The 23,451-nt window shown below is 33.4% G+C and overlaps 1 protein-coding gene across 1 annotated transcript; it reads left to right on the forward strand.

Annotated features, from left to right (window-relative positions):
- Positions 1-577: 577 nt before the first annotated feature.
- On the forward strand, positions 578-1,639 carry LOC141704223 (uncharacterized; the record flags this gene model as incomplete). The annotated part of the gene is made up of 1 exon (XM_074507519.1): positions 578-1,639. A coding segment is annotated over one exon (1,062 nt), but the record flags the coding sequence as incomplete, so codon positions are not given.
- Positions 1,640-23,451: the final 21,812 nt, after the last annotated feature.

A 23,451-nucleotide genomic window follows, 5' to 3' on the forward strand; every position in this document is an offset into this window, starting at 1 on the left:
AATTTCTAATTTAAGCTATTTATTTATTAAGATTTGACAGGATAATTTAGATATAAAATCTGTTTGTTTAATTACTTTTCTTCTGGGAACAATATATGTTGTAAAAATCTCTTTTTAAAAGTTTAAACTACATAATACAAGCGAGGTGGGGCAAAATGTAAAACCAGGTGCATGAAAGTCAAACTAAACGGTGGTGTGTAGTATTTTTCTAGATAGACAAGAGTGGCTTCAAAAAAAAACTCAAGATCTTCCAGTTAGCATATCTGAAGTCTAGACATCCAAAAGTAGAATTTTGTTAGGGGACAAAATTATTAGTCGTTTCGGCAACCCAATAAAGATCAAATTGTTATAATATAGTGATTGCCATGCATGTGGTCAATGAATCAAATAGTAGGGCTATGATTTATAGGAGTAGAATTTGTGTATGCATTTAATGTTTTTGGCTTCTTACAAATTCACATTGGCTATAAATAGCCACACTCGGTAATGAAGAAAGATGCACCCGAGCTTTCTTTCTATGCTCAGCTTCTTACCTCCTTCTGTTAAATTTAGTAGCTCTCCGGTTGTTCTTTTATAGCTAGGATATTACAACACGTTATCAGCACGAAGCCCTGCCGGAACTGAGAAGATTAAAATGACAAATCTTACAAACTTGTCGTTCGTTGCATTGGACATTTCTGGGGAGAATTATCTATCGTGGGTACAAGATGTAAAGTTGCATTTGGGTTCAAAGAAATTAGGCAACACAATAAAGGCAGAAAACACATCCACAATTGAAGAAAATTTTACCTCTATTATTTTCCTTCGACACCACATGCATGAAGATCTAAAATCCGAGTACCTAGAAGTCGAGGATCCCTTTATTTTATGGGAAAATCTAAAGGATAGGTTCGATCATCAGAAACTAGTTTATCTACCTGCAGCTGAAAATGATTGGGCTAATCTAAGGGTTCAAGATTTTAAGAGTGTTCGGGCATATAGCTCAGCACTATTCAAAATAAGTTCTAGGCTCATTATGTGTGGTGAGATTGTTACTGAGAAAAGAAAGATCGACAAAACATTATCCACTTTTCATCCCAATAATATCAACTTAGCCGAGATGTACAGGGAGCGCAAGTTTACCAAGTTTGGGGATCTCCTTTCAACCCTCCTTGTTGCCGAGCAGAATCATGAATTGGTGATTAAGAATCATCAATCCCGTCCAACGGGATCTGCCCCTTTACCAGAAGTAAATAACACGACATTCCAGCAGAATGTACGTGGAAAAGGGCATAGAGGTGGACGAGGCCATGGTCGCTACCATGGACGAGGCCGTGGTCGTGGGCATTTTCGTCCTTATTATAGCTTTGGTCACCAGAAGTGGCAACCTGAAACACAGAGCAAAAGAAAGGCTCCACAAGGAGGGAAAACTAATAATTTATGTCACAAGTGTGGAATGGAAGGGCATTGGTCACGTAATTGTTATATCCCACAACATCTTGTTGATTTATATCAGTCATCTAAAAGATCAAAAGGGAAAATGGTGGAAACCAATTTCGCCAACAACTTAGATGATTCTCTTATAATATCAACCGGGGGAATAAGCGTTAATGGTCCTAATGAGACTAACGAAACTCCCATGTGGGAGGCTGAGGATTAGTTTTCATAAAATTATTAGTAACCGGAGGAATGAGCATTAATGGTCCGAATTACTATAGTTACTAGTGCGTACTGTGTGCTTTATTTTATCTATGTAATGTGTTATGTTCTTATCAAATAAATCATGTTTCTTAATTATATACAGAATGGATTCTGAAGATATATGCATTGCTGATTGTGGTACAACTCATACGATTCTACAAAATAAAAAATACTTTACCCATATAACCAAAACTGAAGCTCAAGTTGGAACGATTTCTGGCGTATCTAATATAATCGAAGGTTTTGGAAAAGCTAGTTTCGTCTTACCTAATGGTACACACATACATATTCCAAATGCATTATTTTCTAGTAAGTCCACTAGAAATCTTCTTAGTTTTAAGGATATCAGATTTAACAATTTTCACATCGAAACCACTTCTGAGGCTGGTAAAGAATATCTCCTTATTACTTCTGCTAATTCTAGCAACAAGAAAATCTTAGAAAAGTTTCAGTCACTTTCCTCAGGATTATATATGATGAAAATCAGAACCATTGAGTCACACAATGTCATTGCTTCCAAACTCATAGATCCAAAATCATTTACCCTTTGGCATGAAAGATTAGGTCATCCTGGAGTCTCTATGATGCGTCGTATTATAGAGAATTCTACCGGACATCCTCTTAGAGATCTTAAAGTTCTTTCTAAAAATGACCTTCCATGTTCGGCATGTTCTTTAGGAAAATTGATTACTCGGCCATCTCCTACTAAAGTTAAGCTTGAAAGTCCAAGTTTTCTAGAAAGGATACAGGGCGACATATGTGGACCGATCCACCCATCATCTGGTCCATTTAGGTACTTCATGGTACTAATAGATGCCTCAACTAGATGGTCTCATGTTTGTCTTCTCTCAACTCGTAATGATGCTTTTGCAAAATTACTTGCCCAGATAATCAAGTTGCGAGCTCAATTCCCAGACCATTGTATTAAGTCAATTCGTTTAGATAATGCCGGTGAGTTCACATCTGCAACCTTTGTTGACTATTGCATGTCTGTAGGAATTTCAGTTGAGCACCCAGTTCCTCATGTACATACACAAAATGGGTTAGCCGAGTCCTTTATCAAAAGACTTCAACTTATTGCAAGACCGTTGTTATTGAAAGCCAAATTACCTACATCTATTTGGGGTCATGCACTACTTCATGCTGCTAATCTTATAAGGATTAGACCAACTGCCTATAATCAACATTCTCCACTACAGATGGTACTTGGTCAAATCCCTAATATTTCTCATTTCAAAATCTTCGGAAGTGCTGTATATGTACCGATTGCTCCACCACAGAGATCGAAGATGGGAGCTCAAAGAAGAATAGGTATCTATGTTGGTTTTGATTCAACATCTATAATTAGATATCTTGAACCACTAACTGGAGACTTATTTACTGCACGATACGCAGATTGTTATTTTGACGAATCTTTGTTTCCTCCCTTAGGGGGAGATAAACATGTGAATAAGGTTAATCCTGACATAACATGGAATGCATTGGGGTTACATTTTCTAGATCCACGTACCGGTAAATGCGAACTTGAAGTTAAAAGAATCATACATATGCAAAATATCGCAAACCAAATGCCTGACGCATTTAACGATTCTAGAAATGTAATTAAATCTCATATACCTGCAGTAAATACTCCAGCTAGAGTAGATATACCAATTCAAAAATCAAGTACAAATGAATTGGTTACAGATTCAAAGCCACGCCTGAAGCGTGGTAGACCGGTCGGTGCGAAAGATGTTGCACCAAGAAAAAGAAAGACAAAGAAAATTGCCCCTGAAGTGGCACATGCTCCAGAAGAAGCAAATACCCCCGAAGTGGTATTATCTCCTGAAGAGATTCCCGTCCCTGAAGATTCGGGATTAAACAATCATAAAATTTCAATAAATTATGTGCATGATATGAAATTATGGGATCGAAGTAAAGCCATAATCGATGATGTATTTGTGTATTCAGCGGCATTGGATGTCGACATAAATTCTGATCCTGAACCACAAAGTGTGGATGAATGCCGTCAAAGAAAAGACTGGCTAAAATGGAAAGACGCAATTCAAACAGAATTAAATTCATTGCGCAAAAGAGAAGTATTTGGACCTGTTGTCCAAACACCAATCGGTGTGAACCCTGTTGGGAATAAATGGGTATTCATAAGAAAAAGAAATGAAAAGAATGAAATTGTGAGATATAAAGCCCGACTTGTAGCACAAGGGTTTTCTCAAAGGCCTGGCATTGATTATCATGAGACATACTCGCCAGTAATGGATGGAATTACTTTTCGTTTTATATTAGGTATGGCATCTAAAGAAAAATTAGAAACACGTCTTATGGACGTTGTTACTGCATACCTATATGGATCACTTGATAGTGATATTTTTATGAAAATCCCAGAAGGATTAAAAATGGATGAGTTCAAGAAACCTCGTCATATATACTCCATTAAACTTCAACGATCATTGTATGGATTGAAACAATCTGGTCGTATGTGGTATAACAGACTTAGTCGTTATTTACAAAAGAATGGGTATATTAGTAATCAAATTTGTCCATGTGTTTTTATCAAAAAATCACAATTTGGTTTTGTGATTATTGCTGTATATGTGGATGATTTAAACCTTGTAGGAACAGCTACAGAGGTTGATGAAGCTGTCATATATCTAAAGACAGAGTTTGAAATGAAAGATCTTGGGAAGACAAAATATTATCTTGGTATACAAGTCGAGCACTTGTCATCAGGAATTTTCCTCCACCAATCTACATATACAGAAAAGGTTTTGAGCAGATTTTACATGGATAAATCTCATCCGTTGACTACTCCAATGGTGGTTAGATCTTTAGAACCAGATAAAGATCCATTTCGATCACGAGAAGATGATGAAAAAGTTCTTGGTCCTGAAATCCCATATCTTGGAGCAATTGGTGCACTTATGTATCTTGCGAATAATACAAGGCCAGATATTGCTTTTGCTGTCAATTTATTGGCTAGATTTAGCTCTGCTCCGATGGCCAGACATTGGAATGGGATCAAGCATATATTTCGTTATCTTCGTGGAACCGTTGATTTTGGGTTATTCTTTCCAGAGAACTCGACATCTCAGTTGATTGGATATGCAGACGCTGGATATCTGTCAGATCCTCATTTTGGAAAATCACAAACTGGATATGTATTCACATATTGCGGTACAGCCATTTCATGGAAATCCACGAAGCAAACTACAGTGGCAACCTCAACAAATCACTCAGAGCTAATTGCAATTCACGAAGCCAGTAGAGAATGTGTTTGGTTGCGATCTATTATCAAGAACATTCAAGAATCATGTGGATTGCCGGACATCACGAGAAGTCCTACTGTTATGTTTGAGGATAACACTGCATGCATTGATCAACTCAAAGAGGGATACATCAAAGGAGACAGGACGAAGCACATTTCACCAAAATTCTTCTATACTCATGAGCTTCAAAAGAATGAAGAAATTGATGTACAACAAATTCAATCATGTGACAACCTTGCAGATTTATTCACAAAATCATTACCAAATTCAACCTTTGCAAAGCTGCGACATAACATTGGAATGCGTCGACTCAAGAATATGCTGCAACAAAACTCCAGTGATTGATGTTTTTTTCTTCCAAGGGGAGATTGTACTCTTTTTCCTTCGTTAAAGTTTTTATCCCACTGGGTTTTTCTTTGACAAGGTTTTAACGAGGCAATTGATGATCCACACTATCATGACAATCAAAGGGGAGTGTTATAATATAGTGATTGCCATGCATGTGGTCAATGAATCAAATAGTAGGGCTATGATTTATAGGAGTAGAATTTGTGTATGCATTTAATGTTTTTGGCTTCTTACAAATTCACATTGGCTATAAATAGCCACACTCGGTAATGAAGAAAGATGCACCCGAGCTTTCTTTCTATGCTCAGCTTCTTACCTCCTTCTGTTAAATTTAGTAGCTCTCCGGTTGTTCTTTTATAGCTAGGATATTACAACACAAATTCAATTGTGATAAAAAAAATCCAAATTTCTGGCACATTATCCAAATTTTATTTCAATAGTGATCCAATTGGTGATCCAAATTGGATCACTGAACAGTACTGATCCAAATCCAAATTTGGATCACTATTATTCACTGATCCAAATTTGGATAACTTGATTTAATATTAAATAATGATTTTGTTATTTGTAGTTTATGAACTTTTAAATTGATTTTTGATTTTTTAACTATATAACCAATAACATAATATAATTAATAGTTAACAAAATTTATTTTTTTAAAAAAAACTTAAAATAATGAGAAAACATAATTTCATTAAAGAGTCAGAAGTGCCGGATCCAGAAGTTGAGACTATTCTGATCGATGAAAATACTCGATTCCAGGAATTCATGGACCGTCATAGAAAAATAAAAAATAAAGAGCCACATATTGCACTTAGAGATGCATAATTGAGCATTTGTGGAAAGAATATTTTAATTCGAAAAATTAGTATGTATCAATGATATTTTGTATGTTAATTATTGCAATAAATATGTTTTTCGTGAATTAAGTGCACAATTTTAACATTTTTATGTATATTAATTTTTTTGATTTAATTAATTTATGAAATGTTATATAAATTGTTAATAATGATTAAACGATAAATTTAAGATAAAATTGTTTAATATGATATTTATATATTATTAAATGTAAAAAATAATTTGGATCAAATATTTGGATCACACTAAGTTGATAATTTAGATCAGTATTTGGATGAATTGGTGATCTAAATTTAAATTTTTGAATCATAACAGTTAGAGATGACATCCAATATAGAGATTTTGGCCCAATATTGACCAATTTAGGTCGTAGCGAGTAGCAACATGAGAATAGTATCGTTGTCCACTAGTCATGCAAATTATCGGCAACTCGGCCTAATTCCCTGTATTTGGGTATGTGTGACTCGAAATTAGGTGATAAATTAATAAATATAAATTTGGATCAAAAGTTTGAAGTACATTATATATTTGAATATAAATTAACAAATGAAAAATACTTTTTTTTACAATCTCAACCTATATACTCCAACATGAATAAGTGCAGGGGTATGTGCGTGAATTTGTTCCCAAATTTTCTCCAATGATATGGTAAGATATGTGTGGCATGTTTAATTAAGGGGTGTACATGTATACGATTTAAGTTCTAACCTAGTATTAGAAAACTTCAGAATTAACCATATGACAAACTAGAGACCTTACCAGCTTTACGTCCTATCCAAAAATTTGTAATTTTCATATTTTTACGATAGATAAATAAAAAATATTTTCTATTCAATTTAATAATTTAAATTTTAATTTGACGGTAAAAATCATGGTTTAGGGTTGTACCAAAAAATGAAATAGTATTTCTCCGAATGTTATGCTACACGTGTTCTAGCCCAAAATTTTGTTATTTTTTTATTTATTACAATGAACAATTGAGGATGTTTTTACAATTTATTTTTGGTCATTTTAATTTTAATTTGACGTTATTTTAAAAATATAATATTTTACTTGATCATCGCATTATTAGGAAACTTGTAAAAAGTTAATTCTGAAAATATGTATAGTGCACAACATTTTGAATAATGTAACAACTAATATGCATTTCCTCCCCAAAATTTATTAAATTTAAACAAACTAAAAAAGGAAATAATTAAGTGTATATGTAGTGATTTGTGCGTTTAGTAAAGTAAAAAAAAATATTTTTAAAAAGACCGTAATAGAGTATAATTTAATAAAAGATATAAATCCCAAATGTTCAAAGTGCATATGCAAAAAAATTGACACATCTCTTTTTCATCCGGATTCTACACCAAAAGTTTTAATTTTCAGAGTAACGATATGTTAAATTAAAAATGGAGGTAATACATTACCTTTTTCTATTAAAATCAAAATATCATATTAAATGATTGCTTATCGGCTTCTTTTTGGATGATGACTCGTAGTCTATAACTAAAAAGTATAATAGAGGACATAAAATTATTTAGGGAAAAAAATCAAAATAATATATTTATTGACAATTTCTCGGTGTCTCGTATTCTGCAACTAAAAAGGTATAACTCATGATATACAATAATTTTGTAATTGGAAAAAAATCACAATAAAATATTAATTTAGTGTTTCTCGGTGTCGTATTCGACGACTCCTCGTAATCTATTACTAAAAATTATAATAGAGGATATACAATAATTTTGAAATTGGGATAATATCAAAATAAGATATTTATTTACAGTTTCTCGGCGTCGTCGTATTCCGCAACTTAAAAGATATAAAAAGATATAAAATAATTTTGAAATTGGAATAAAATTCAAATAAGATATTAAATAACTGTTTCTCGACTTTGTTTTTTATGAGGTCTCGTATTCAATAAGTTAAAACTACAATAGAGGATATAATATAATTTTAAATTGGGCTAAAATCAAAATAAAATATTTACCAACAATTTCTCGGGTCGTTTCGACGAAGCCTTATATTCTGCAACTAAAAAAGGTATAAAAATATATATATATAATAATTTTGAAATTGAAATAAAATTAAAATAAAGTATTAGTTGACTATTTTTTGGCTTCGTTTTCGACGACGCCTGTTATTCTATAACTAAAAAGTATAATAGATATTATCTATATTATCTTTTTATTAAATGGAAAATAATCGATAATATATATAGTTCACCTTAACCATGTTACCATGCTATATATAGATTTAAAATATACTTTCATTTTTATGAACATAAGGAACATACACCCGTATATACATATAATTATTATCAAAGCATATTTTTAAAAAATTTAAATCAACAAATTTCATATATTAAAATTTTTAATTCAAATTAAATATAAAAAAGTTATATATTAAAAATATGTGAAAATGTCCCGTTATAACTCAAATTTGCATAAAAGTTATTTTATAAAAAAAATTTAACTCAATTCGATGGCATCTCGTATTTTATAAGTAAAAGTACTTAGAGTATATACAATAATTTTAAAATTGAAATGAAATCAAAATAAGATATTTATTCGTATAACAACTAAAAATGTATATGAGAGGATACATAATATTTTTGAAATTGAAATAAAATCAAAATAAGATATTCGTTGACTGTTTTTCCGCTTCGTTTCTATCACTAAAAAGTATAATAGACATAATTTATATTATCTTTCTATAAAATAAAAATTAACTGAAAATATGTATAGTTTATCTTAACCATTTTGATACCATGCTATATATAAATATAAAATATACTTTCATTTATAAAAACATAAGAAACGCATACATGTATTTACATATAATTATCATCAAATCATATTTTTTAAAATTTAAACCAATAAATCTCATATATTAAAATTTAATTTAAATTAAATACAAAAACAAAAAATGTTAAAAACAAACATGACAACGCCCCGGTATAACTTAAATTTGCATAAAAATATCTTCATATTTTTTTTAAACTGAATCACTTATCAGCAATACTCATAATATAGTATAATGAGAGGTTATACCATATGAATAAATTACTATAAAATGACTATCTTTCACTAAATTATAAAGATGATATTACAAATTCTAAACCAAAAATTTCAATAATAAAAATAATTGGTGAAAATGCGAAATATGAAGAAAAAAATATAAATATAACTTATGAAATTAAAAGTTAATGATCTTATGCAAATAATTACATAAACTCATTTAAATTTACTAAAAACACTGAATCATGTAATGAATGATTTAATGAGCATAAAACGAAAAATAATTTTAAGAAATTATATTATATGATTTGATAATCAATTATGTAAATTTCTTTTTGAATAGATGATTTAAGTTAACTTTTTGATATTATAATAAAAATGTCTATATGAACTATTTTATTAATTTTTTTAAATAGATATCAAAAAGTTTACTTAAATCATCCACTTAAAAAGAGATTTACATAATTGATTATCAAATCATATAATATAATTTCGTATATTGTAACACTAAAAATAAATTATATAAATTTCATTTTAAAAACAACACCCCTTAAAAATTTATATAAATGACTGTCTTCAAAATTTTTCATTTTTCTTCTATATAATTAGTCAAAAAAGGATGATAAATTTACATGGACACCGCATCAAAATAAGATTTACAACGTCTCTATTTTTAGTCAAAACTTTTCAGTTTTCTTCTATATTGTTGGTCAAAAAACTTTATTCTACTCATGAAAATAAGATTTATATTTACATGGATCTCACTAAAATAATATTTTAAAACTCTATGATAAGTATCTTATTAAAAATTAGATGTTAAAAATGTGTTTAAATAATTAGATATTAAATATATTTACGATATGTTTGATATCTAATTATTTTAAAATATATTTTAAATAAGTTGATTATTTTTAAAATTTATTATAGTTTACATATTTACAATGAAAATTTGGACAAAAAAATAATATGTTATTTGTTATATTTCTTATTGGATTTGTTATTTCAAACCTATAATTTGGCTTACTATTTACTATTTTAAAAATCTCTTTTAAATAAAAATATATAAAATAGTTTATTTAAAATATCTTTGACATATGATTGTCAAAAAGGAATCGCTTCTAACAATTTTTAAAAATATCATGTGCATCATATTTAATACAATGTGATCATTCAAACAAAACATTATCAGTTATAGATATGAACACGTATTAATTAGAAAAAACACATTTTATGATCATATAAATAAATCTAAATAATACAAACAAAAAAATGGAGGTACATACATATATACCTACATATTTATTTTTACAAAACTTTTTTTAATCTTATCAAATGATGTTAGTTATAGACTTACAGGAACTTGAGTCATGAAACATACAGACTACAAAATATAATAGTAAATAAAAAGTTTGACATAAACAATCTGATTTGATAAAAATATAAGCATGCTTGAACACCAGTTTGGCAACCTACATTCAGATTACTTCCCATGCTTTTCTTTTCCTAAAATGTTTGTCACCATGCTTGAGCTTTCTTCTCTCTTTTGCAGCAACGTCATGACCTTTTTGTGTTCCTTCTATTCTCTTAGCAGGAATACAACAAAAATTAAAATACTAAAATATATGGAGAGGCACTTTCGAGGGAAAAAGAAGTGACAGAAACCTTGCAGGACATATACAATAACTAAAGACTTGTAAAATGTAATACAATACTCCATCTTCTTCAAACATTTGGCAGAGGACAGTAAACACAACAATTCATTTTTCTTCTGCCACTACTAGAAAAAACACCTTAGACATCGGTTAAAAACCGATGTCTATGTAAAAAATGGCTGATGTCTTCGCGACTGATGTTAAAAGTATTTTTTCATAGACATCGGTTTTTACTCGATGTCTAAAATATTTTTACACAACGCTTTGAGAAGATTCTGATGTCTTTTTCAGGTCAAATATAACATTAGACATCGATTATTTATATTCAACCGTTGTATAAAATATGTTTCAACACCAGCTTTGTTAATATAACCGATGTTATTTACAGAAATAGACATCGATTTTTAATTTAAAACGTTGTATTAAACATGGTTTAATGACGAATATTTAAATTTATACATATAATACCAAAAAACTAAGCCAACAAAATTGAATTGCAAAACTCAAACTACTATATCATTAATTAAAAAAATTAAAATACAAAATCAACAAATAAGATTAATTAAAAACCAAATATTTCTCAGTACATTTTGCATGAATAATACTACCTATAAATAAACATAAACTGATCTCCCCAAACTCAAAATTATCAAATTCTTGTATTGGCATGATCAAAACTTTCAATTACCCATCCATCAAGTCTGGGCCAGTTATTCCCTCCGGAAAACCTAGAAAGTTCTATACTACTGTAGTGATCATCAACTGTCCCCAGGGACACCACCTAGCTGATATCCTTCTAAAACTAGGGGCTTTAAATTTGCTCGAGCTGCATAGATAGCTGCAGTATACCCAGTAGGAGTTGAACGTATGATAACCACATTCTCGATACCGTGAGCTGCAAGATGGACAAAAAAAATTAACAAATAAAATACGGAATTTCAAAGGAACAGACAAAAATACATAGCATATATTAATATCTTTTTTATAAATGTAAACATTTTATGGAACGTGCAAGTAATCAATTTTGAAACATTTAGTCAAACAATCACAAAACCCAGAATTCCATCGGTAATGAATTTCAAGAGAATTCATGAACAACATCATCTCTAATGCTGCTTCTTGCTTAGGGAGACATCTTCAAACATATTCCGTTGAATGATAGTTTAAAATCTGCAGAAAGAGTAATACTGGATGTGGATATTATCCCTATGTTCAACTAACACAACATTTCTGCTGACTACTCAGAGTTTGATGCTCGATTTAAGGTTTTACTAGAATTAGTTGTAAACAACAACTCAAAGATACATTGTTAGTTATTTCAATATGCATGCCATCAGAACACGAAATCATCCCAAGATTGCTTTCGAGGTTGCAGAAGCCTTCCCTTAATACTACAATTGCACAGGATACTTATAAATACCAAAAAAAGCAATTTCTAGTAACTAAATATTACAAAAAACATTATTCCTATTTTAATGTAGTAATACTTCAGGCAAAGGAAAGCCTATCACTTGGTTAAATTCCAAATTAAAACCAGTATGCCTTACGACTATAGTGAATAATCACAGTTAATGTCATCACTGATCACGTACTAGTCCAGCACTAAAATGTACTCACATTTATATCTGTGCACATTCATTATATATTAGTAAGGAGCAAATTTTAATTAAACTTTGAAGTATGTACCTCGAGGTAATAGTCGTCAGCACAAAGCAGTGCCGCATGGTAATCCTTGAAAGGTTGTGGAGACAAAGGTTTCTTCAGAACTCCGGACACAACATCTTTCCTGATTCCTGGTTGATTTTAGAATGACATTAGTAGGTATAACTGGTGTTTTTTCCGGATCTTTGTTATGGATTCTTGGCAGGGTATGTTTTAGTATGCTCTTCGATGTTTGTGAAAAATCGAAACAAGTGGAATCATTTTGAGACCGAGTTCTTGTAGCAGTTAGTGTACTAAGAACTGGATTAGGTGATATGGTCCTTAAAAATGTATCATAATTACTAGGAATAACATGATAATTATCCGACCTGAATGGACGTCCATCATAGTGAATCTTGGAGTCAGACTGTCCAGTGTTCAGTTCATCATCACAACAAAACACACAACACAAAAAGGACAGCATTTTCACAGTTGTGTAACAAAAGTAATCAAGATTTCAGCAACAGATCAGACCGACTGATGGAAACGTACATCACCATCCAAACACACATTCGAATTATCCACCTTTTCTGGATCACGCATTTCCTCAAACACTACAGGTGCACCATTAACATCCATGTTCTGCACTTTCCCAGCCACTTCCTTCACAATCTCAGTCAATCCAGAAACACATCCCTCCTGGATATACATACAAACGCCTACTTCAGCATCACTACCCAAACCACCTACCTACTCACCATCTCTGTTTGAGCTACCCAAACCCCTCCTCCTAGTTTTCGGACGAGGTTCTTCGAAATCATCGAACGAATTGTCTCGTTCGGGGCTCTAAACATCGACTACACTCTTACCGTACACGAAAACACTAGGTCTTTTCTGTTCAAAACCGAAATTAACACATAATTAGCGTTTTAAATACATATAAAAACACACACATATATATACATAATTTGATTAAGGAGTGAGAAGTGGAGATTGTGACTAACCGAACGGCGAGATGCGGTCGCCGAAGCCGTCGGTTCTTCTTTCATGACCTAGAAAATTACCGGTGAATATGAAGTGTTTGTTGTATGTGTGTGTGTGTATTTGTGATTTAGGGGAAAATACAAAGGTTAAGTGTAGTAGATTGGAGAGAATTTAGGAAATGCAAATCTCCCGCCTATGTTGAATTGGAGAGAGAGAGATGGAAGAGAAAGAAGAGAATGAGAGGGAGAGAGAGACGGGAGTATGAGCGAGAGAGCGAGAGAGAGAGGAGTGTGAAAGGGGATAGAATATTAGAATTTAGTCCTGAAGGGGGGAAATTGGGGGGGGGGGTTTAGTTTAGGGGGAACATTTGGAAAACAGAAGGGGAATTTATCCGCGTGTTTTTTAAATTTTTTAAAATTAATCATTAACAACGGTTGTAATTTTAAACCGATGTCTAAGAAAACTCGACATCGGTTATGTTAAAAACCGATGTCTAATTCATGTTTCTTATTTTTTAAAAATAACTATTAACATCGGTTATTTTATTGACCGGTGTGTAATAAACGCAGTAACATCGCTTTAGAAATAACCGATGTCTACAATACCTTTGACATCGGTCGTCTGAGCAACCGATGTCTAAGAACCGATGTCTATTGACAGAATTCTAGTAGTGTGCTAATTAACTCAATACATCTTGGAATATATATTAGAAGATTTTCTATCAACTTTTTGTGTGTTTATCTGTGAAAATATCTTCAACCAACATCATCTCTAAATCAAAGTGGAGGAGTTCAGACATTCCATCTTTATCACTATTTATATTAAGATCCTTACCATGACATATATCAAAGGGATCCTCAAGATCAATCTCCTCCATACCAGATGTATCATCTGCAAAAGAGTTATTCCAGTTACTGTCTCCACCGAGTGGATTTGTCAAATTATAATTTAATTGGTCAATTTTTGGTGATATATGGACACGACCATCCCGTTCATCAACTAAATTAGAGGTTTTCCTTACTCTATGAATTGTTAAACAATTTTATTAAGTAAATCTTGTATTTTGCAACTGCTTCTTACTGCAAAATATACCACCGAGAAATTTTAGCATATGAAGACAAAACGCAGAGAGAAAAATGCACATTATACCCATTTGACAATTTTATATATCAGATTTTCTACCGTGAACATGACATAAGGCCGAGATCAGTTCATGGCTCCGCAATCATCCTCGTATTTTGTATGATAAGAGGATCCATCCAGACTCCAGCAGACTATAAAATGAATTTATAAACATTTACGACACGAAGAAAATCATGAGGAAGTGTATAATGATCAGAAGAATGTATAACTACGGGTAATTATAAGAACTTTAAGCAATAAGAATAAATTTAGGTATCCCACAACAAAGCAAACTTACTTGATAAAGCCGAAAAGCACATAAAAAGAATCAGTTTCATAAAAAAATTGGAAAATATTTTTCTTCTCCTTTGAAGTCGAAGGCACATGCATGAGAGAGGTTTTACTGACTATAAAAATGATATCATTTATTAAACCATCACTCTCAACCTTTTCTTCATGTTCCCCTACTTTACAATCACTGGAGCAATTGTCTACATCAAATTTAGCATACTTTTCCTAGGAAATTAGTGGGTAAAAGTTATATTGGCAATAGTAGCCTTTAAGATAATATAGATGAATAAACCTAATGATTCAAACTTCTTATATCATCAATTGGGCATTCAAGGTTATACGAAAAATGGCAATATACTCATCACTGTTGTAAGAATGAAAGCTTTCGATATATACCAAACATTAACGAACTTAAAACTTGACAAAGACGGCTAATAATCATTTTTTTCATTTTTCTATATAATAAAATAAAATGGTACCATTTTATTTAAGCAGATTCAAAATTAATTAAATCATTGTGCACACTTTCAAAACTAAGCAGATTCAAACCGTACCATTTGATTGTAACAAAACTGGACCATGCGGATTGGAGAACTTCTGGAAAATAACCTATATAACCTACATGATGAACAAAACACGATCAACAAACCTTGTAGTTAAAGAATTATGTTCGGAGCCCATACTATATTACTCACTTCTTTTCATAAATCTTTTATCTACAATCATCTTTAAATTTTTTTGTACATCAAATGGTTGAAGAGAAGACGAATCATATTGATTCATATATACCACATCCTTTTCTTCTATCTGCACACCAACAATGACGTGATTAGAAAAATTCTCAATAAACCTAGAATACAAATTTTAATAATAAAGATCAGATAAAAGTTCAAACAAATAATGAAGACCTAATTTGAAGGTATATTATACTACGTAGAATTACTAATGTATCAAACGATAATTTGAAGCAGCATATACATTCAAGTAACTGAATTAAAATTTCAACTTGATACATGTCCAAAATTATAATACATATTGCAGAACATCAACCCAATAGCGATAATATTTGCTTTTGAATAATATCAATCTTACTTATAATTTTATGTTATTAAACTCAATAACATTGTTAAATTTGGATAAACTTAAACATATATTGGATCTTTAAACATTATAAGCAAAAAAAAAAGTAAACTTTTATTAAATATAATATTAAAATAAAATTCATAATATCAATATAATAAGCTGGTGGGTTAAACAAATTACATATAACCACAGTCTAAAGCATAAGAACAAAGAAACAATTTCCAATACACTTAAATTCTCCAGGGATAAATAGTAGAATAATTTATGTAAGAAGAGTCAGCAAAATGTACCATTTTCTCCGCCATGCTATAGACCAATAATTTAATTCAACTTATTGAAAATGAGATAAAAATGCTTGTCTGATGTCTAACTAAAGATTCATGATGTGTAAAATTTAAAATGAGACATGTTGTATAAGGAGGAAAGAAGCCTAGCAAAGAACCGACCAATTTACAAATATCGAGAAAGAGTGCTTTGAGATTAAAACTGCACGTCAGCACATGAGCGAAATTTCCTTTCATTATAATATGTTCATTATGCAATTTTCCTTCTAATAATTTAGATTATAACTACTACTTTAATTATTAAAACTTTTACAATACACAAATTAATCAAGCCTAACAATTCAAGAAGAACCTTATTTTAATTCTACCAACAATTTAATATGCCTCTTAATCAAGAGAAAACCGAACCCCATATATAAACTGAGAGATAAATGCATATACTTTTTATAATTATTCAATCTAGAATAAAAAATTGCTTGAGCAACTTAAGAGCCTACATTACACAAATGTTAAATGTTTGTATTGTGTTGTTTAGCGACGTGTTAAGGAAGCAAAGAAAGAGGGAAAATGTGATAACCTAAGCATCCGTATTGACCTTATCAGTTTCAGCAAGGTAATTTACACCATAAGCAATATATATCTTTGGACCCAAATGAGGTTTAAGTACATTAGGTGGCAACTTCACAGAAATATTGAGAAAACCATTTCTATGATTTGTGTATGCCTGGAAGGTAATGTACTAATAAAGTTGTCATAATGGCGAGGCAATAGATCTTCAAACTTATTTGATGGAGGCCAGTCATTTAATTTGAGCATCTGAGGATATAAATTTGCATATGTTCTTCCTTCAACATAACATGGCGAAACCCGCAAGTATGAATCTCAACCTGTTTATGAAAACATAAATTAGACTTAAGACGTGCTCTTTTCGTAGAAAGGAATAATATCTTACACCGATCATTTAACTAAAACTTAATCGTGATCTTATTTCAGTCTGAATTCAAACAAATATGGATCTCAAAAATATTAGTAGGTCACTTAATTTTCTATAAATCAATAAAGTAGGTTACTTAACTAACTGGATGAAGTGTAGATGATAATCTTGAAGTTTTCTGTCACGCCAATAGCTCATTGACCATAAAATGGCTTGTACCAAGTTCATATCTGATTCAGAGTCATCACATTCAGTTTAACAGATTAAACATAATATGTGTTATTTGTCTTTCCATTAAATATTTACAGTACATAGATGTTTCTACAGTTTAACATAATACCAAAAATGTTCAACTGATGCGCATTCCTTCCAACTGATGCGCATTCTTTACTGGCATATATAATTCAATTGACTTCCAAAATCTCTCTTTAAATATGCTCCACAGTTCACGTAATTCTGAAAAATCAGTAAATCTTGCAACTGCAAACATTAAATATAATACAATTTCTCTATAATCCTCAGGTCATTACTTTTTCTAGCAATTCCTTGGGATCTTGAGTTGCTTCAGATTTAATATGACAATCTCATCGTACTAAAAAAGTGGTATTTTCCCCCGTAAGTTCCTTCATCACTTCTTATTCCAAATTTTCTCCTACAAGTACAAAGATATATATAATGATATACAATCCTGATGATTAAAACCGGGGGAAGTGTTAGGGCGAAATCACGCGCTAATAATACACGCAAGTATACGCGTTCGCAAATAATATAGAATACTTTCTAGTTCGTTCCCACAGAGACTCAGACTAATTATTGTTCAATTAAACTCACTCACCAATGTATGATTACTTCTCAATGTTAAGACAATAACACTTAGAATTGATTAACTAATTATTAACTACAATTAACTACTACAATTGAGCACTTAATTAACACTTAGAATTAACAATATTAAAACACTCATGAGATCACAACTTCATTACTACTTCCTTCAATAGTCATTGTTATTACCCTTAGCATGCAACAATGATGATATTAATCGAATAACACGAAACTGATAAAAGCCAACTTTTATTGTACTAATACCATTCTACCAAACATCCACAATTAAGATAGAAGTTGAATAGACATCAATTATGTTGAGTCCCTATATGTCTACAGAAATTGACAACATAACGATTTAAGAACAAGTTATTCCTTTTGATTACACAGGGTGAATAAAACGGTTAGAGTTACCCACTAATCATGCAACATCATACATGAACCTATGCTAGCATGGCAAGTTCTAAATCTCAAGATCCACCATCGCTTTACAAGAGATTAACACCATATCTTATATGTTCGCGACGCACATAAGACGAATAAGCACAACCAATACTAGATATCATACAATCATCACACACTAAGGTATTAAACAACTTAACTAAAGAATTCCATAGTAAATCTGTTACGACCCCATGATCACAATTAGCCCATGATAGCACTTATCTTCATCATGGGTTCATATGAAAACATGATAAATAAACACAGGAGAATAATAATTAAACTAATTATATTAAACCAGAGTACGTCACATGAGTAAATAGGTTCAGAGTACGTCTCTGAAATCTACTTATATAGGAGTCCCATAAAACTCAGATTACTCAGAAGTTGGAAGCCAAACAGAAATAGGAGTCTAAAATAATTATTCTGAAATTACGACCCTGCGCGGCCGCTCAGCATAGCTGAGCGGGCGCTCAGACCCTTTCTGGAAAATTGATCTGTTTTGCTCCGTTTCTTCGCTACAATCTGCTGCTCTCTTCCCACTTACAATGCTAAACACATGCCAAGGCTTATTATTGATGAATTCTCCCCCGCAATGCAACTAATACCCTGAAATGCTCAAACACTAGAAAAATGCATCAAATACACAAAATACTTGATTTCAAGACACCAATTTAAGCTATTATAAGACGCTCTAAGTGGTATAAAATGCCACTTATCACACCCCCAAACTTAAATCAATGTTTGTCCTCAAGCGTCACAGACTCAAAAATAAAATAAAAACATGCATGAATGCAATCTACATGAAATGGAGCGATCCCCCTTACTACGACCAAACCAACCAACTTACGACATCTCAACAAATGCAATTAGGCGAATAAAGATCAATCAAATCCTGCAAACTAACATACAGCCAGAAACATGGTGTGTGTAGCTGCTTAACAGATATGCTTCAGAACTAGATCAATTATCATGACCCAACTATCATCAAGGCAATCACATGATTATACAAAGAATAAAAATTCTAGGCACAAAGTGACTTATAACACTTCAAGAATCCTGGAGCTTATTACGGAATCATGCTTTTTATTTATAACAAACAAATGCTTATTTGACCGTGCAATGAGTGAGGTCCACAAAAGACTTATACAATGGCATCCATGTAGTGAGCGGTTGGTTAGCGGATCCCAGACTATAAAAGCCTTAGGTCACTAGGCACAAAGTCCCCTAAGAACTTAATAACTCGAATACCAAAGAGCTCACTCGTGATCAATTATGCATTAACTCTTTATTTTTTTTCTTATTTTTTTTCTTTTCTTATTTTTTTCTTTTTTTTTGCAAAATTTCTGAGCAAGTGCGTTTCGCTCCATCTTGCTCAACCCTAGACTACTCGCATAAACATACGAGCCGGCTACTAGCCATTTGACGCCTAGCCACAATTAGCAACGATTTCCATTTTTTACTCCATTTTATTTCTTTTCATGCCTTTTATCACTAAGAACCTATTATAAAATTAAGCATAATAAATAGATTAACCTCGAAAACCATCAAACCATAACAACATTCTAGTCCTTAAGCATTCTCAAAGATTTAGTGAAAATACAAGTGTTTCTAGCATGCATATCAACCTACACGACTCAACATTACTTTAACGCTATCACTACACTCGCATCAACATCACAAATCAATTGGTAAATCAGCGCAAAAGGGATCATGGCAAATGCATGAGCTACATGACATGATAAACAATTAAAGCTATATAAAAAAAAAACTATATGACAAAAATTATGCAATTATATGAACTAAACTATCATGAATATGCAACTATATGACACACACAAAAAATATTCCTTAACTACCACCCCCAAACTTAAAATCTTCACTGTCCCCAATGAAGGTAGTAGAAAGGAACACAGGGTATACCTACTCGAAGAGATCATCATCATCACCCTCAGAGGGTGTTGTATCAGGAGGCGGATATGCAGAGTCCTCACTAAAAACTGGCCACTGGATGTCAGCTCCAAGGTCTCGAAAAGCAGTCCCTAGTGCAAGGGTGAGCTCCTGAGCAAACCTGCTCTGCGTCTCGTACATGGCATCCATCCTCCGTGACAGCCTCCTATACTGGGCATCAGCCATCCCAGCACCCTTCTGAGCTCTAGAAGAACCAGCCTCATCACGCCTTGGCCTTGCCATGGTAGCACCTCGTGCTGGACGCCCTCCTGGAAGACGATAAACCAGCCCATGCTCCTCGGGCTCACTACCGGTCCACTCCTGCATTGCATGCAGAGTCCCGGAGTCAATAGGAGCGGCCGACAACTGCAACTGCTCATGAGACGGCCACTGAACTCCCACCGCTCGGCTAAGCTTGGTAACCGTAGATGCATAAGGGATGTTCATGTGCTTAGCTCCCCTCAAAAACTTCAGAATTCCTTGGTAGATGAACTCACCAAGGTCCACATATTACTCATTCAAAATTCCGCACAACAATTGTGCTCTCTCAACTGTGACCTCATGTGCATGCGAAGTAGGCAAAATATTAGCACAAATAAAAGCATTCCATGCACGGGCATACCTATTCATGGCTATCGCCGGAAAGTGACGATACTCATTAATTCCAGTCTTGAAGGTCCAAACTGTGCCCGGCCTATAGAGAGTAGCACAAATCAAATCCAAGTCAAAATCCTCAGCAGTCTTCTTGTTCCAGTTCTCCTCCGTGGGCTTCCTCTGTCTCTGCCCAATCACACGGCGAATCGCCGCAGGGTGATAATCCACCGTCATCCCCTGGACCACGGAATACCCATTCTTCTCGGCCTTCGCGTTCGCATAGAACTCGTGAACCACACTCATCGGCACTGCTTCAGGTGACTCACAAAAAGCTATCCACCCCTTCTCAGCAATCATAGGTAACAACTCACCATCCCTCCCCGATGGTAAAAATCTCCTCTCCTTCAAAATTGGCTTCCCCAGAAGCCTAGTGTACTCCTCCTCAACAACTCTATCATTCAAACGAAGCTCGCAGCAGTACCCCTCGAGGAATCGGCAGTAGGGACAGTGCTGCTGTTATCGATAGTCCTTGCTCTCTTGGGTGCCATCGAAACTGAGTAAAAGTGCTTGAGATTTGTGTTTTTGTGTTTAGGAGAGAGTTGAAGTGTTGAAAGTGTATGGGAGATATATGGGATAGGTGTATGTATATATAGGGTATGGATTAGGGTAGAATTTGATTATGAGTGGGGTTAAGGGTTAAAATCATGGGATAATGGGGAAATAGGTCGTGGGTTTATGGGCTGTGTTTTGTGTTTTTATTTTTCTGATTTTTTCTGGTTTTTTATTGATCATAAAAAAATTTCTCCCAGTCCATGCTCCATTTTTTTGATTTTTTGTGGTTTTGGATAGGTTATTAACTTCTAAGGGTTCCTGTAACAACAAATCATGGGTTGCCTCCCATGAAGCGCTTCTTTTTCGTCATTAGCTTGACGTTACGTACCTTCCTCAAGTTGACAATAAAACGGCACTAACCACTTCCCGGTTTGCCGTGTCCCCATAGTAGTGCTTCAAACGTTGACCACTAACCTTGAATGCTTGGTCCGGATCATTCTCAAAAATCTCCACCGCTCCATGTGGAAACACAGTTTTGACAATAAAAGGTCCAGACCACCTTGATTTCAACTTCCCAGGAAAAAGTCGGAGACGAGAGTTGAATAAGAGAACTTGTTGCCCCGGAACGAATAACTTAGGATGTAGCTTCCTATCGTGCCACCTTTTCACTTTTTCCTTGTACATTTTGTTGTTCTCGTACGCTTGGAGTCGAAATTCATCAAGTTCATTCAGCTAAAGCATTCGCTTCTTTCCAGCTATATCTAGATCCAGGTTCAACTTCTTCAACGCCCAATAGGCCTTATGCTCAAGCTCCGCAGGTAAATGACATCCCTTACCATACACCAGTTGAAACGGGGACATACCAAGTGAAGTTTTGTAAGTTTTGTATGCTGTCCTGTAAGCCCAAACAGCTTCATCGAGCTTTAAAGACCAATCCTTCCTTGACGGACAAACAACCTTCTCTAAAATGCGCTTGATCTCTCTGTTAGACACTTCCGCTTGACCATTTGTTTACGGATGATAGGCGGTAGCAACTCGATAATTCACATTGTAGCGCTGCATCATAGAAGTGAACTTACGGTTGCAAAAATGCGACCCTTCATCACTTATGATTACTCGTGGCGTTCCAAACCTTGTGAAAATCTGCTTATGAAGAAAATTCAACACTGCCCTTGCATCATTTGTTGGTAGAGCCTTGACTTCTACCCATTTTGAGACATAATCGATTGCCAGCAAGATGTACTAATTGTTGCAGGACGAAACAAAAGGCCCCATGAAATCGATTCCCCATACATCAAAGATTTCGACTTCAAGCATCAAATTTAACGGCATCTCATCCTTTCTCGTAAGATTTCCCACTCTTTGGGAACGATCACACCTTAAAACAAACTGATGAGCATCCTTAAACAAAGTAGGCCAGAAAAAACCTGTTTGCAGAATACGAGCTACCGTCTTTTCACCACCATAGTGTCCACCATAAACTGTGGAGTGGCAGTCTCATAATATCCCTTCCGTCTCACAGAATGGGATACATCTCTTGATGATCTGTTCAGCTCCGTGTCTAAACAAATACGGTTCATCCCACATATACCACTTCACCTCATGCAGAAACTTCTTCTTTTGAGTTACGGTCAGATTAGGAGGCATTATATTGCTGACAAGATAATTCACAATATCTGCGAACCATGGCTCTTCCTCCTGAACTGCGAACAATTGCTCATCCGGAAAAGATTCATTGATCAATGTCTTATCATGTGAAGTAGACTCGGGATTCTCCAATCTAGATAGATGGTCAGCTACTTGATTCTCAATACCTTTTCGATCATTGATCTCTAACTCAAATTCCTGTAGCAAGAGCACCCAACGAATGAGTCTTGGCTTCAAATCCTTCTTGGAAACCAAATAGCGAATGGCCGCATGATCAGTGAATACTGTCACTTTTAT

The sequence above is a fragment of the Apium graveolens genome, unplaced genomic scaffold (genome assembly GCF_009905375.1).
Source record: "Apium graveolens cultivar Ventura unplaced genomic scaffold, ASM990537v1 ctg7590, whole genome shotgun sequence".
In the NCBI taxonomy this organism is placed as follows: domain Eukaryota; kingdom Viridiplantae; phylum Streptophyta; class Magnoliopsida; order Apiales; family Apiaceae; genus Apium; species Apium graveolens.